Source organism: Varanus komodoensis, unplaced genomic scaffold (genome assembly GCF_004798865.1).
Source record: "Varanus komodoensis strain SLA01 unplaced genomic scaffold, ASM479886v1 scaffold7_1, whole genome shotgun sequence".
NCBI lineage: Eukaryota > Metazoa > Chordata > Lepidosauria > Squamata > Varanidae > Varanus > Varanus komodoensis.
The window spans coordinates 12,649,526-12,663,636 of record NW_025336479.1 but is presented as its reverse complement, the minus strand read 5'-3'; the positions used below and the strand labels follow the sequence as shown (position 1 = coordinate 12,663,636).

At 41.4% G+C, this 14,111-nt stretch overlaps 1 protein-coding gene across 1 annotated transcript in view; it reads right to left on the bottom strand.

Moving 5' to 3' along the window:
- Positions 1-14,111, bottom strand: part of CACNA1A (calcium voltage-gated channel subunit alpha1 A) — a 220,110-nt gene that overhangs the window by 66,554 nt on the left and 139,445 nt on the right. The window contains exons 27-32 of the mRNA XM_044454096.1: positions 11,755-11,915; positions 9,300-9,440; positions 6,774-6,975; positions 4,673-4,837; positions 4,119-4,229; positions 2,159-2,242 (exon numbers count right to left, since the gene is read on the bottom strand). Coding sequence (XP_044310031.1) covers positions 2,159-2,242; positions 4,119-4,229; positions 4,673-4,837; positions 6,774-6,975; positions 9,300-9,440; positions 11,755-11,915 — 864 coding nt within the window. The remainder of the gene's footprint in view (positions 1-2,158; positions 2,243-4,118; positions 4,230-4,672; positions 4,838-6,773; positions 6,976-9,299; positions 9,441-11,754; positions 11,916-14,111) is intronic.

Genomic DNA, 14,111 nt, shown 5'->3' with positions numbered 1-14,111 from the left:
TCGCTCGCTCGCTCTCTCTCTCTCTCTCTCTCTCTCTCTCTCTCTCTCTCACACACACACACACACACACACACACACACACACACACATTTTCCAAGCACAGGGAAGTAATCAGCCATATATACATCTTCTCTGAGAGAATTTTTTTTGGCGCCTACTATTCTGTTTTGTATATTGGTTGGGAATGAGGACCAAGAAGAATGTTATGAAAGTCTGCTATGCAAAAATAAAGGCAGAATTCAATTTCTCTGTGCCTGGTCGACCATATTCCTTGTTGAAGTGTTTCCAATACGATGCCTCAGTTTCCCTATGGACAATATGAATTTGGCTACTCATTTATTCATGCTGGAAGCATGCATTCTTATTGCATAATGAACTTTGAGAATCCTTCCAACCTTCAATCCTAAAACTCCCTAAATATAACAAAGATCCATTACATGGTACCATGTTAGGATCCCCCATTCACATGAGATCTCTCCCCCTGCCCACCATCTCACAGAAAGCTAAGCTACACAGCATATGGGAGATCTGTTACTGGATCTCCCAATGTCTTTTTCTATATTTCAAAGCTACTGAAAAGGGGCACTTATTTGTCTGGGGAAGCAACATGGTAAAGGAAAACTGAGGCAAGTGGATTCTCTTACTGCCATATCCCTGATTGAAATTGTCCTTCAGCTGCTTTTAGCTCAGCTGTGGAAAAGCCAGGATAGATAAACTGCCCTTCCCCCACCCCCATCCAGTGGGGATTAGAGCAGGGACAGAAAATTATTTTGAATGGAGAATGGGACAAGAGGAATGGGTTACTCCCTTCGCCCGAATTATAAATGGGAAGCCTCCTATGGCTTTGAAAAAATGAAAAGGACATTGGGATATCCAGTTGCACAGGTCTCCCATGACATGAGCAGTTTGACCTCAAGGCACACCCAAAGTCTCCCTCTTCCATCCATTCAGTACATTCTGCAGGTTGGGCATGGGTGGAAGGGAAAGAATAAGGCAAGACTGGTTGTGTGCCCTTTAGCAATATGAACTCTGGCAGATATAAGGGAGAAAAAACAATTTTAAGGATTTCTGCAGGGAGATAGGTATCATAGCCACTACAGTGCTATGTGCCAGCATGCAGTAAAGCCAGCCAGTCCTTATACAATGCTTTGGACTTCAAGAGGACAAACTCCATTGTGTGATGTTATCCATTTGAATCCATAGTCACTCTAGTTAATGCCTTCAGAAACACCTTCTATGAAATGACTCTGGTTTTACCCATATCCATCCCACTTGGGGCTATTCCACACATTACAGTACAAGCAGGTACACACATTAAAGAGTTATCATGAAATGTAGCCACCACCTTATATGTGATGGAACAGAAGTAAGCACCTGACTGATTTTAAAAGGGAATGATGTTGCACTGGACTGCAGAGGTGAGCAGTAGGTAGTTTAGGCTGTGGGGAAGCTTTAACCATTTAATTTTTGGCAGCACATCAGAGTTCTCTTGGGGACACTAGGCTGCCTCAAGCTCACAGGTTTTGTAATTACTGTAGCTATTTTTTAATTTGTGTACACACTTCTCCTGTAATGTGCAAAGTGGCCCTTGGTCAAACTGCTGATGGCTTTTTTGACTGATGGCCAAAACATCAGCATCAAAAGATGTTGGCTGATGGCAAATGCCATACTGAAAAGAGTTAACATTAATAGTCCTCTCACTAAAAAGATTTTGTGTAAACCTCCCACTGGAGTGACTCTGGTCTCTTCACACCAGTATTAACTATCACATTTGAGAAATTCTGAACTTCTGCCAGATAAAGGCCTCAATAGAAAGAGTCCACATTTTATACTTTATCTGAGCAACAGCATTTGTACAAATATAAAACTTTTACTGAAGAGTGGCTGAAAATCTGGGATTGATTGTTAACATTTTGAGAACCTATTCCTGGAGAAAAGGAATATCTATTATTTGCTAGTCAATAAATATGTCCCATAGGATTGGATTTGTACTTCCCTTCTCTGGATTGTACTTCCCCTCTCTGGATTCTCCAGCACCTATGCTAGCAAAAACCCAGTTCAATGGGGTGAAACTCTCATGTTTCAGTTTTTGCTCCCCACTCCCTGCAAGTTGCCTCCCTCCCCCGGAATTTTATCCCCACCACAGTTTTGAACTTACCCCAAACTCTGTCACTAAGATGTCTGTGATGCTACCCAGAACTGTGACAAAATCAAAGATATTCCAGGCATCACGGAAATAATTCTATAAAGAAAGAACAAAACAAAGGACGAAAAGGAACAGCCACACAGCAGCAAACAGGTGACAACATTCAATCACGACGGAAGCAACAGCAACAAGAACAGAGAGACCTCCACCCTGTCTACCCAAGTCACTTCCAGTTTACCTTTAGGGTGCACTCTAGTTCTTGTGATGGGAATTGCAAAAGAAAATGTGAATACTAGCTAAGGGCTTCCTTTCTACTCCAACTTCTACTGTATTTTGTCCTGAAAGAGGGGATAGCGGGACCAGTTTCATGAGCTCATTTCAGTGAAAACATCTGAACTCATGTTCTCGATGTCTTCTCTATTGGCCATAAACAGGCAGACTGAGAGCAGGATGAGAGCTAAACGAGGTTTGCCTGCAAGGCACTTCCTATGAACACGAGACAATGCTATTGCCCAGTGAATCCAAGGCCTATGATGCTCTCAGGCAAAGAGCTTTGCTAGGAAACCTGCATCTTCCCCCCGCCACCACTTATTTGCATGAACGGTCACATGAACACCTAAAATAAATAAATAAATAATAAATACAACACACATGAGCCTAATAATACGACTGCCTCTGGGGACTGTCCCACTTGTTAGCTGAGTTCCTCTAAGGAGAGAAAGCCAGTTGTTTCCAAAGTCTGACTTAGTAATTGCAGAGCTGCTAATGTTAATTAATTCAGCTCATAAAACCACCAAATTACCCATGTTGAGAGCAGGCATGAATAAGTTCCTGAAGGAACACCTGCCAGCAACTAATTTTGCTACTTTGAGCAAAATAGAGATATAGAGAGTGAAGAGCCAAGGCTCCATCCCTAACACCCCAAAAGAGGCCCCTGCCAAGTTCTATTGTCACAGATGCTAATTTGCAGCCTTTTGCTCCCTCTGAGTTGGCAGCTTGGGAGAGTGATGGCACCACTTACAGGAGCGGGATTTGGCCCAGCTACTATCAAGTGCTAACATCCATGCTAGAGGGAGCCCTTTGCTTGAACACCTTCAGTTTATCTTTTTTTGAATTTGCATTTATCCATGCTTAAGAACTCCAGGCTTTAGTGTACAGCAGATGTACATCTCCCTAATGCTCCTATTTTCCGAATATCGAAGTTACAATAAAAGTTATCACTGCTATGAAGTTGCTTTTTTCCCTTTAATTTCCTTGTAAGTGTCCTTCAAGACCAAGGGAGTTTCTGCTGCAAAGTCTGACTGCTGAACATAAAGGCTTTCAAGTCAGAGCCAAAATCTTTACTATAAATGTAACACTGAAACGGCATACTGTTCTTAGCTTGTGCCTGACTGGTGCTTCGAACTGAACATCCACTTCTTTCTTGGAGAAGCTAGCAACCAACTGCACACCACCCAGCAATAATCATCCCCAAGTCACAGTGCTGCTTGTATCAGCTCACATTCCTTGTTATAGTTAAATAAAGTCATTTTAATTGCAGGACAAAAGCCAGAGTCTAACTAGAATTGGACAGAATATAAACACTATTGTCATCAGTTCTATAGCAACAAAACTTAAGATCAGGCCTTTGGTTATGCTCCTTAGTAAATGCACCAGTTCCCATGCCCTCCTGAGGAAATGTTGTCCATTTCAGATACTCCCTCATGGTGAAGCTGTTTGCTACATCTCATGGTACCTTCTCAGATGTAATGCCTGAATACCCTGAAAGATCTGTTATGACATGTGATGGGACAGAGTATGATGATGAATAATAGTAGTAGTAGCAGCAGCAGCAGCAGCAGCAGTAACAACAACAGTGTAATATATTTCATTTCCCTCCCTGTTCCATAAGGAAATAGACTATATTTCTCATGTTCTGTAGTAGAGGCCTTCATTATTATTTCTCATGAAGTCTAGCAAAAGATACACTTACCAACAATCCAAAGGCGATGATTTTCAGAATACACTCCAAGGAGAACAGGGCAGTGAAGACAATGTTGAACATCTTTAGTAAATAATCATATATAGATGTGGCATTGTAGTACTATTTAGTTGCAGGGGGAAGGGGAGAGAGAAGAGAGAGAGAGAGAGAGAGAGAGAGAGAGAGAGCACAGTCATGAAGGATGGAACTAAGATTAGGAAAGGGACACTGGAGTGGTAGGAATGAAACTACACAAGTCCAGAGCCAAAGTGAGATGTCAGGTAAGGGTGGTACTAGGACTTGATCCAGGACTTGTGGGTCACAACTAGTCGACAAGTCCAAAAGGAGATCAAAGGACCAGGTTAACAGGAGCCTGAAGGACCCTGAAGAGCCATGGATCTGGACGGTGTCCAACAGTACGGTGTTCACAGCTGTAAAGCTGTAAATCTCAGAACACTCTACGGGATTCAGACCAGCCCCATGGTCTATTGCTAGGGCCTCAAGACATACATCCCATGGATCCCATGAAAGCATTGCCAATTCAAAGCCAGTCATCTCTTACTTACTTTCATCATTAGGACAATGGTGTTTAGGGCAATCATGGCCATAATGGTGTACTCAAATGGTGGTGAAACCACAAACTGCCACATACGGTACTGAAAGCTCTGTTTGTTCTGAGGCATGTGCCGGGTGAGTGGCTTGGCACTGATAGCAAAGTCAATGCAGGCTCGCTGTGAAGAAAGCATAGAAGAGTAATAGTGAAGAAGATGAGGGGGCTCTTTCACGAGACAGACAAGGCCAAGGAGAAAAAGCATTGAATTATTCATCTTTGCAAAGTCTAAATACAAACAAATCACTTTAGAGTCTTCTTAGCACAAAAGTGCATTTTTGCCCTACAATCCTTTTGTAGCTGACTAGAGCTGCAATGCCTTACTTCACAGCTGGGTGTGTACTATATTATTCCTGGGGAAAATGTACTAATAATTACTAGATACTGATTTAGCACCAACACCATGAGAAGTGCTTGTTGCTGCATGGATCAATGAAAGCTGCCTCTGACATTAATTTTAAAGGCAAGATTGTGCACATCATTGTCTTAAGATGCCTGTAAATGTGGGAGAGTTAAAACATGTTTCTGTGTCACAAGGAAGACACACATTCTCTGGAACCGTTTCCAAAATCTAACAAACAGAAGTCTTACTTAGGCACTAGATACATATCCACTTTCCTACATAAAGCTGAACATAAGCCACCAAAATGTGCATGTAATGTGGCAAGTGGCCCTTAAGAGGTAGCTCCATTGAATGCACACTAACCAGAACTAACTTGCTCTGATGGAGTATACAGTCCAGGACTATCCAGGAAGCATGAATGGTAAGTGCAATCAGGTAAATCCTGTTTCTGCTCATGTGGCAGGTTCAATGGGATCTGCATTGCACAGCAGCCTCAGCTGAATAATCACCCAGCCTAAGACAGGGGTGGGAAACCTATAACCCTCACCCCAATCCCATCAGCCCCTCCAAGTTCACAGAAGGAGAGGGAAGGAAAGTTGTGGCACCAAGAGAAAAGAAGGTAGTTCTACCAGGCATTGGTTCTGACTCTTTGTTGTTGGCATGCATGTCCCAAGAGATAAGGAATATAGGCAGCTGCCTTGTACAGAATTAAACTATTGAGCTATGTAGTTCCATACTGTCTACACTGACTGGCAGTTAATCTTCAGGATTTCAGACAGGAATCTTTCTAAGCCCTACACAGTGATGTCAGAGACTGATTCTGGCACAATTGCACACTGAGTATGTGCTTGACCACTGAGCTATGGTCATTTCCCCCCAAGATATGACGACCACAACGGAAAGATTCCCTACCTCTGCTTTAAGAACACCTTTGCTTCCCAAAGGCGACTGGCTGCAGGTCATGATGATTTAAAGGGGAAGGAAACATGACCAAGTGGGACTATATAAGCATGCCAGAGAAGCAGAAGCAGAATCGCCTTTCTGTTGAAAGGAGTGGAGGAACAGCCTAATGACACCATCTCAGTTCTGGACATAAGGAAATTCTACTATCCTCCAGTTTTACAGATGAAAGCAGCAGATGATGCTCACATGTTAAGAAGAGACATCATGACCAAGATATTACTTTTGAGGATATGCAGACAGAGACAGAGGTCCTTTAAAATGTGAATAGCTTATCTGTAAAGGAAACCATATTACTGTTTATATACTCTGGAGATTTTCAGTACATGGAGCATTGCCCTTATGTGTGCTTATTTCTTTTAAAGTACCCTTAGTACTGTCTTTTAAAAATATTTTTTCTAACTCTCTAGAATTTCTCATGGTGAAGGGATGGATACAGTTCAAAATGTACTGGGGTTCTTAGTATTATTTTCTATACCAAATCTGCTTTTGCACTCTGACTGCTGGCTCTTGTGTCAACAATTTTTTTATTGCAGCAAATCATAGACTCAAATAATATAATCAACCCCCACTCCCTGGGCACATTACCCAGGATATATTTCTAGCAAGCCAGAATTTTGGAACTCCGGTGAAGAAATGGGGAAGAATCTTTAGGAAGCTTTTTGGGTTTAACAATCTCACTTTTTCCTGCCAAGGCAATATTTTCATTGGCTTTTGCCCATGGCATAATGCCCAACCCCAACACATGCCAAACCTCATTCTTCTCCAGGCTGTACTCCTCCATCATCTTGTCCCCCTGCTCCTGGAAGGTGATGATGATTAAGGCCACAAAAATGTTGACAAAGAAAAATGGGAAGACCACAAAGTAGACCACATAGAAGATAGACATCTCCATGCGAAAACCAGGGCTGGGGCCCTGATTCTCATATGTAGCATCCACCGAGTGCTTGAGGACACTGCAGAAAAGACAAAACAAGGAGAGATGGAGAAAGGAAACATGGGAAAGGAGAAAGAGCTATGTGAATGATCCATCAGACTCATGGCCCCACCTAAGAAAGCGGCAGCAACTGGTGCTTCTGAAACATGTTCCAGATGCTCAAATCTTAAGCAGATTTGTGGTATAGTGTCTTAAGAACCAATAAGAGTGGACTACATAAAACTCAAAATAAGGAGGGCTCTTTATCAGGAATGTTGCTGGGCACTTTAAAGATTTAGAGCCCAGGCCCATAGGACACAAATCTGCGTAAAACTAGCATGTGCATGTTTATATCTATATATGTAAATGTAGAAATAATTTTTTTGCTAAGCTTGATTGCCATGCAGAGAAAAAATTGGGGGTGGAGTGTTCCAGTATATGGGAAAGGGAAAGTTAACTTTTCCCTCCCCTTCCCAGCTGCAATCTCTGTGGAAAATCTCTCCCTCCATGACAATTAAGCTGGGGTGGTGGGAGACTTCAGCTGGCACCAATGGACACTCAAGGCTCTGGGGAATAGACCCAGGGTCATAGAAAATGTATTTGGGGCTCAGGCCCCATAGATGCAGGCCAGTGATGCCATGCTCATTGCCCAAATCAGCGACAAGATCTTCTGTGGTTTGAAATTTTAATCACTTAGTGAGATGAATTTTACTAAACTCTGGATCTGAGCCAGAAATTCTGGAACTCCAACAGTCATGGCTGCTGGCAGAATTTTCTGCAAGTGGGAAAGAGATGGATGGGAAGGCAGCACTTACCTCTTCCTCTTGGGATGCATAGAGGAAGAGGAAGATGCACTCATTTGTTCTGGTTCTCTTTCCCATGGTTGTCAATGCAAGCACTGGCACTTTTGAAATGGAGACACCTTCTAACAATTCTGGTGTTTGTTTTTAATTAACAAAAAATACATTTACAAATCTGTAAGTCAACAAAACAGAACGTTAGCCTTTCCAAAACCAAAGATCAGTCTGAAACATAGAACATTACATTTAAAACATTCCTCGTAAATGTGTAACTACAGTTTACAAATGTTTATCTGAGCATGTGTCTTCCATACATTTATAAATGTGTGCCATTCTTGCTCCTCTCATCCCTGTTTCACTTTTTTTCATCACAGCAGTACCCTAGTTCTTCACTGCTCCCTGTTTACTATGGTGGCTCAGTTATATATTTCATTAAAGTCAAAGGTAGCAGGTATGCCCATTAGTGTACCCTGATTTTTGTCAGGACATCCCTGCCATGTGGAGAGGGGAGCTTCAATGAAAAATTCTGTTTTATTGATCACAAGCACTTCCAATGGATATTATGCTTGGGAAGAGAAAGCCTGGAGCTTAGAAGGAAAAAGTCTCATCAGTGCCAGAGGGAAATGGTTCTTATGCCCTAACGGCTGTGCTGGAGAGCATGTGTTAACTGGTAAAACTGGGTCCATGAAGGAAAGTATTAAGACTTTAATTCCTGCATGCAGGAGGCTCCCAACAAAAATGGATCTCCCCGATTTTAAAATGAAGGAGGAAAAGCAGGAAGATTAAAGATGAAGCTGCTATTTACATATTTAATGTAACATACAGTTGAGTCCTTTGGAGCTGCCAATGGACTGTTTCCAATTTTTGAGCAACACGTTTTTGTTGTAACTAAGTTTTGTTGTCCCCCTTAAATTCTGCAACCCCTGTTGTTGGTGTGGGGATTATGCACTGGAAAACTAGATAAACTAGATATGAACTGAATGCAGTTATGAGCCACAAGACAGAAAAGGCTTCTCTGGTTCGGTTGCACTTGTGAATTTATGTCCTGTGACCCCATTCAGAAGCCTTAGGATTCACCATCCAATATCTCAATACTAGGGTACGGGAAAGAGTAGAAACTGCATCCAATTTACATGAGCCATAGCTTACACCTTCCGAATTTAGCTTATTTTAACTCAGGATCTTAGGCAGGGAGGGTAAAGGTCTTGAATCACAAACCTCCAAACCCACCCCCTCATAAAAATAATTTACACCCTTAACTACACATTCACCACCACTTTTTAAAAAACATTGCTGTGCTTTCTGTGGTTTTCTGTCAGCATGCATAAATAACTAAATAAATAGTTTATCTCTTTCTTCCTGGGACAGTGTTTTCATACAGTAAGGATAAACCATGGTGGATCTGATTAGGCTCCTATGTGTCAAAAATGGCTTAGTGGTGGAAGGTGAAGTTCATCCAGATAATCCAGGCTGGTTCAGACCAGCAGTTTGACTTCAACAGCAACCAACCAGATGTTATCATCCCTTGCTTTCTAGTGGATCCTCATTTTCTTGAATGACTTACTCTGGCCAGCCTTCTCCTGTAGACACAGTGAAGAGAGTAAGAAGCGCCCACAATACATTGTCATAATGGAACTCATATTTCTTCCACTCTCGCTTCTCAGCTTTCACTTCATTGTTCTTCTCATAGACTAAATACTCTCCCCTAGGAAAGAGATCAACAAAAACATTAAGGGGTACACTTAATGGCATATGGGCATTTTAGCAAGGTTCTGCTAAGCCACAAATTATCTCTTTGATGGTGGATGCAACTCTAGCTTTTGAATGAGTGTGAGTAGAACTGGTAACTTTTATTCATATTACAAGATTGTTTCAAATATTAACCAGGATAACTCCAATGATCAAACTTTAGTTGATATAAGAGCCTCATTTGCTAGGCTCAAATAGAGGTTGAGTCACTTTGTGCTGACATAATAGGTCCAAACAGGTCCAATTTGTATAAAGTACAGGTAGTTCATTAAGGAACAATCCCATAAATACTTTTCTGGGAGGAAGCACATTTGAACTCCTTTAGAGAGATAGGACCAGGCTCCAGGGAATTACACTGGTGTTATTGAAGAGGTTATGAACTTCTTGAATCCATCTTCATATATCTCATCAGGATGTAATAACTATGAGAGTTTTACATGTGGAACCAAAGAATGGTTTGGGATAGGTCACATGACTTAGGCACCACTATTTCTGCTGTTCAGTAAGCGAATGCATTCATAGCATCATGGCCTAGTCTCCGTTTCTTGTACAAATGTTAGTTGCCGTAGCCTCATAACATTGACGAAACACATGGGATCTGTCTGACTTGCACCAAATATGCTAAATCTGGCTTGCTTGCTAATGATTGAGTATAAACTTGGTTATATTGAGAGAAGGGGGGATCCATAGCTGATAATCCTACATCCAATATTAGGGAGGGTTTGAGCTGCTGGTGGGCTAGGGGCAGCTGAGCTACCAAGACCTCTGATCTGAGTATGAATACAGTGGCATATTTCCTTTCTTTCCATTTAATCCAGCCAGTCTGCTATTGAAATATCACAGAACCAAGGTATTCCAATATTTCAATTGCATTTTCCCTATGCCAGGTAATTTCAGCTCTCTAACTTCAGAGAACTTTAATTTTCACTCATGTTAGCACCTGCAGTTAGAAATCCTTCATCGCTGCTCAAGGTGTACATTATTTTGAAAGAACAGAAACTGGAGGAAAAAACACCCACCAAGCACTTCTGTTTGATCATTGCTTCTCCTCTTAAACATGTATAATTTGAATATTTGACTATTTCAGCAAGAAATATAGATCCTAATGCTGCTAAATGTAATTAGGGATTTTAAGACATTTAAAACCCATTGCATTTAGCATATTGGACTTTTAAAATGGTATCAGTTAAGTGCAACTGGCCAGATATGACTGACAAGAAGATCAGATTCTTCTTCTCAGGACCAACTCCTCAAACTGAAGATAAAGGAAAGGATGAAACATGAAGCTGATGCCAATCAGGTACAGCAATCCAAAGTGGTGACTGGAGTAAGGGGAATGATAGGAAAACAGAAATTAAAACTTACGAATGCCATGTGTCTGATTAAATTAGGCTATGAGCCTACGGAAAACCTAGACTGTTTGTTTTAGAGCTGAACAGCTTGTGACCTTCCAGATGCTTTGGCCTACAGGTTCCTCACCACTGGCTATGTTGGCCAGGGCTGTTGGGAACTGTAGGCCAAAACTTCTGGAGGGACATAAGCTGCCTTCTCCTGCTTTATTTCATGTATATGGACTATTGATGCAATTTACTTCAAAATGGCAACCGACAATCAGCATAAACAAAGAGAACTAAACAGCACACGTTTCAGCATAATATAGATCAGGAATTATGGCACTGGGATTTCATTCACCAGCATTGAATAAGGAGGGGATACAATGTGAGAGGCGCTGTCCGCAAGCCCCTAATTCCAGGGAAGAGCCACATGAGTTCACAAAACATGTTGGCTTGCCATAGGGAAAGGGAATGGGGCAGGGCAGTGCTGGCCGTGGGCTTACAAGATCCCTTGGGCAATGCATTCCAATGGGTTCCCTCCACTCCCTCAGGGAGTCTACCATCTCACTGTCATTGTCACCAGCTGCTCTTGCTTCCCTTGCTTTTTTCATCGTTACTACAGCTTGCTTGCTGGACAGGCAAAAAGCCAATGAGCAAGTAGGTAGCGAACATCTACTGCTTCTCCTCCTTGCCACCACCATTGTCTGGGCTAGACCAAGAGGTACGTGAAGAAACAGGTTGAAATGGTGAAGGGAACAAATAGGTCTAGAGGGTCCTGCTTGGGTAGAGGCCCTACACAGATGCCTGACTATGCCAACTCCTGATGCTGGGCTGGGGAAGAGGCCCTGGAAACAGAATGGTGGTAGAGTGTTCCACTCTTACAGGTAGCTTAGAAATAATTTTAGGCAGAAAGAGAGAGAAAGAGAGGCTACAAACCTGCAGTCCTTTTCAAACTCCTTCGATTCATCAGTGCAATAGAAGAACTTGCCTTTAAAGAGCTGGACAGCCACCACAGCAAAGATGAACATGAACAGCATATACACAATGAGAATATTGAGGACGTTTTTTAGTGAGTTCACAACACAGTCAAAGACAGCCTGGAGAAATTAGAAAGCTCTGGTAAGAGTTTGCTATGGAATTATTATTACTTTCTCTGCAGTCTATTCTTCTGTGAAGCAAAACAAAAACCACAGGGGCTACAAAGTAAAAAAAGATACTTATATTGTATGAAGCACTTAAATAAATATTGTACAAACCACTTAAAATTATGACACACTTACAATTAATTTTAAAACTGCAAGTTAAAAGCAGCAGTAAATTTTAAAAGCAGCAGAACATAAAATTCCTTAAGACAACAGTTCCAATAAATATTAAAAGTTTGTTGAAAGAAAAACTTCAAATGCCATATACAAACAAAAAGCAAAAATATTTCACAATCTTGCAATCACCTCGTGTCTACACATCTATTCTCTGGTAACTATGGCAAAGGTTTCTGATATCAATCTCAAGGGCCAGGCAAATTCACCTGGAAGCAGATGGTTCCTGAGGCAACCTGGTCCAAAGCAATCCTAGTACCCTCAGAAGGGCTTCCTTCATTACAACTATGATTGCTGCCCCAAACATCCTCTGGTTCCTCTGGGGCTTCAGTGACCTCTCAACAGAGCAATGCCATCCTCACAAAAAGGAAAGATACTTTCTTAGCTATTTCCAGAAAAGTAGCAATTTTATTCTGTCACAGCAAACTCTGCAGATGATCCTGTGACTCTTTAAAGACTATTACATGTGGGAGGGCTTGCACATTATAATTTATGAGCAGTGTGCTTGTAAATGTTTCCTGATTGCCTCTGCTGTGAGCAGAAGTGGCTAAACAAACAAGAATTTCTGTCTATAGTTTCTTTAATGTGACATTCAGACTTGGAACTCTGACAGGCCAGAGAAATGGCCCAAGAACAAACTGTGCAACTTGTAAACAAGAAGCCAGATTCCCTCAGAACTCTGACTGATCATGTCATGTGAACTGGGTCATAATGGTAAGTCCACTTCTTCAGATTCATGAAGTGTTCAGCTGATAGGTATACCAACTAGATATGTGTGAGGAATCTCTTTTGTGGGTGGGAATCCATCAGATTTCCAGGGCTCAGTTCCACAGATGCTGGCCTGCTTTCTTGGGGCCATGAATCTGATGTTCTGGTGAGCACACCAAGTGTTCACGTGGCACTCTCTGGAAATTGAGCCCCGTGAGACTGCTGCACAAGTGACATCACTTTTTTCTGCACATGATTTTCAGCCTTTGTTTCTGTTGCTTGTGACATAGGAACGAAGTTGCTGGTTGCCAAACAGAGTTCTGTAAGTATCTGAGACCGTCCTCTCAGCTCAACTCACTTTCTAAGACAAGGCCAAGCATTGAGGAAGTCTATGCTAAAAAGAGCTGGAGCTAAGATTGTTGCAATCCTAATACCAACTCAAAAGGAAAGGTCTTTTTGCTTCTTGACATGTGGAGCCAGAGGGAAATGAAAGTAAACAAATATACAGTGTAATAATTAGGCTAAAGCAGGGGTTCCCATATGATTCCCCAGAGATACCTCCAATGGCACCTGTGAGAGGTTCCTCAATGTGATTTCTGTGGTCGATCAAAATGTTTTAATTTTAATGTTTTAATCTTAATTTTTCCCAGTTTATAAATATAGTTACATGAATTTGGATAAAATGCATACAACCTTCTAGCAATAATACACAGACTTCAACAAAAGCAGACCAAACAGCCAAAGAAGTAGCTGTCTGAACGTATTATCTATATGCCACTCGTTCGAATATTGAAAGTTTTGTAAGGTCCTTAGTTTATTGCACTGTAAGAGGTGGGTGGGTATCCTTCCAGAATTATAATAACAGTCTCTTAGCCGCCAAAACAGCATAGAGAATCCATTCACACTAACCATTTGTTAAATTTCCATGAAGCAGGCAAATGAGAGTGTATATCAGTGAATATTAAAGACAGTACAAAATTTACCCATGAAATAACTTCCCCACAAAAAGAAGCAACTACTAGGCTTGCCAAAACATATGTTTAAAAGTATTCACTGAATTGCATTGCCAGTAATTAGCTGAATTAGACTATCCCTTAATAAAGAGCTATTGCAGTATGAAATATACACAGAACTAATATTTTTGCTGAATAAGAATGCAGCCTAAGATTCATAGACACGACACATGGATGTCAGTGATGGTTAAGCATTTTGTGGTAGTCTCCACAGCAGTTTCTAAAATTCTTAATTGTGCCCAAGTCTCTAAAAAGA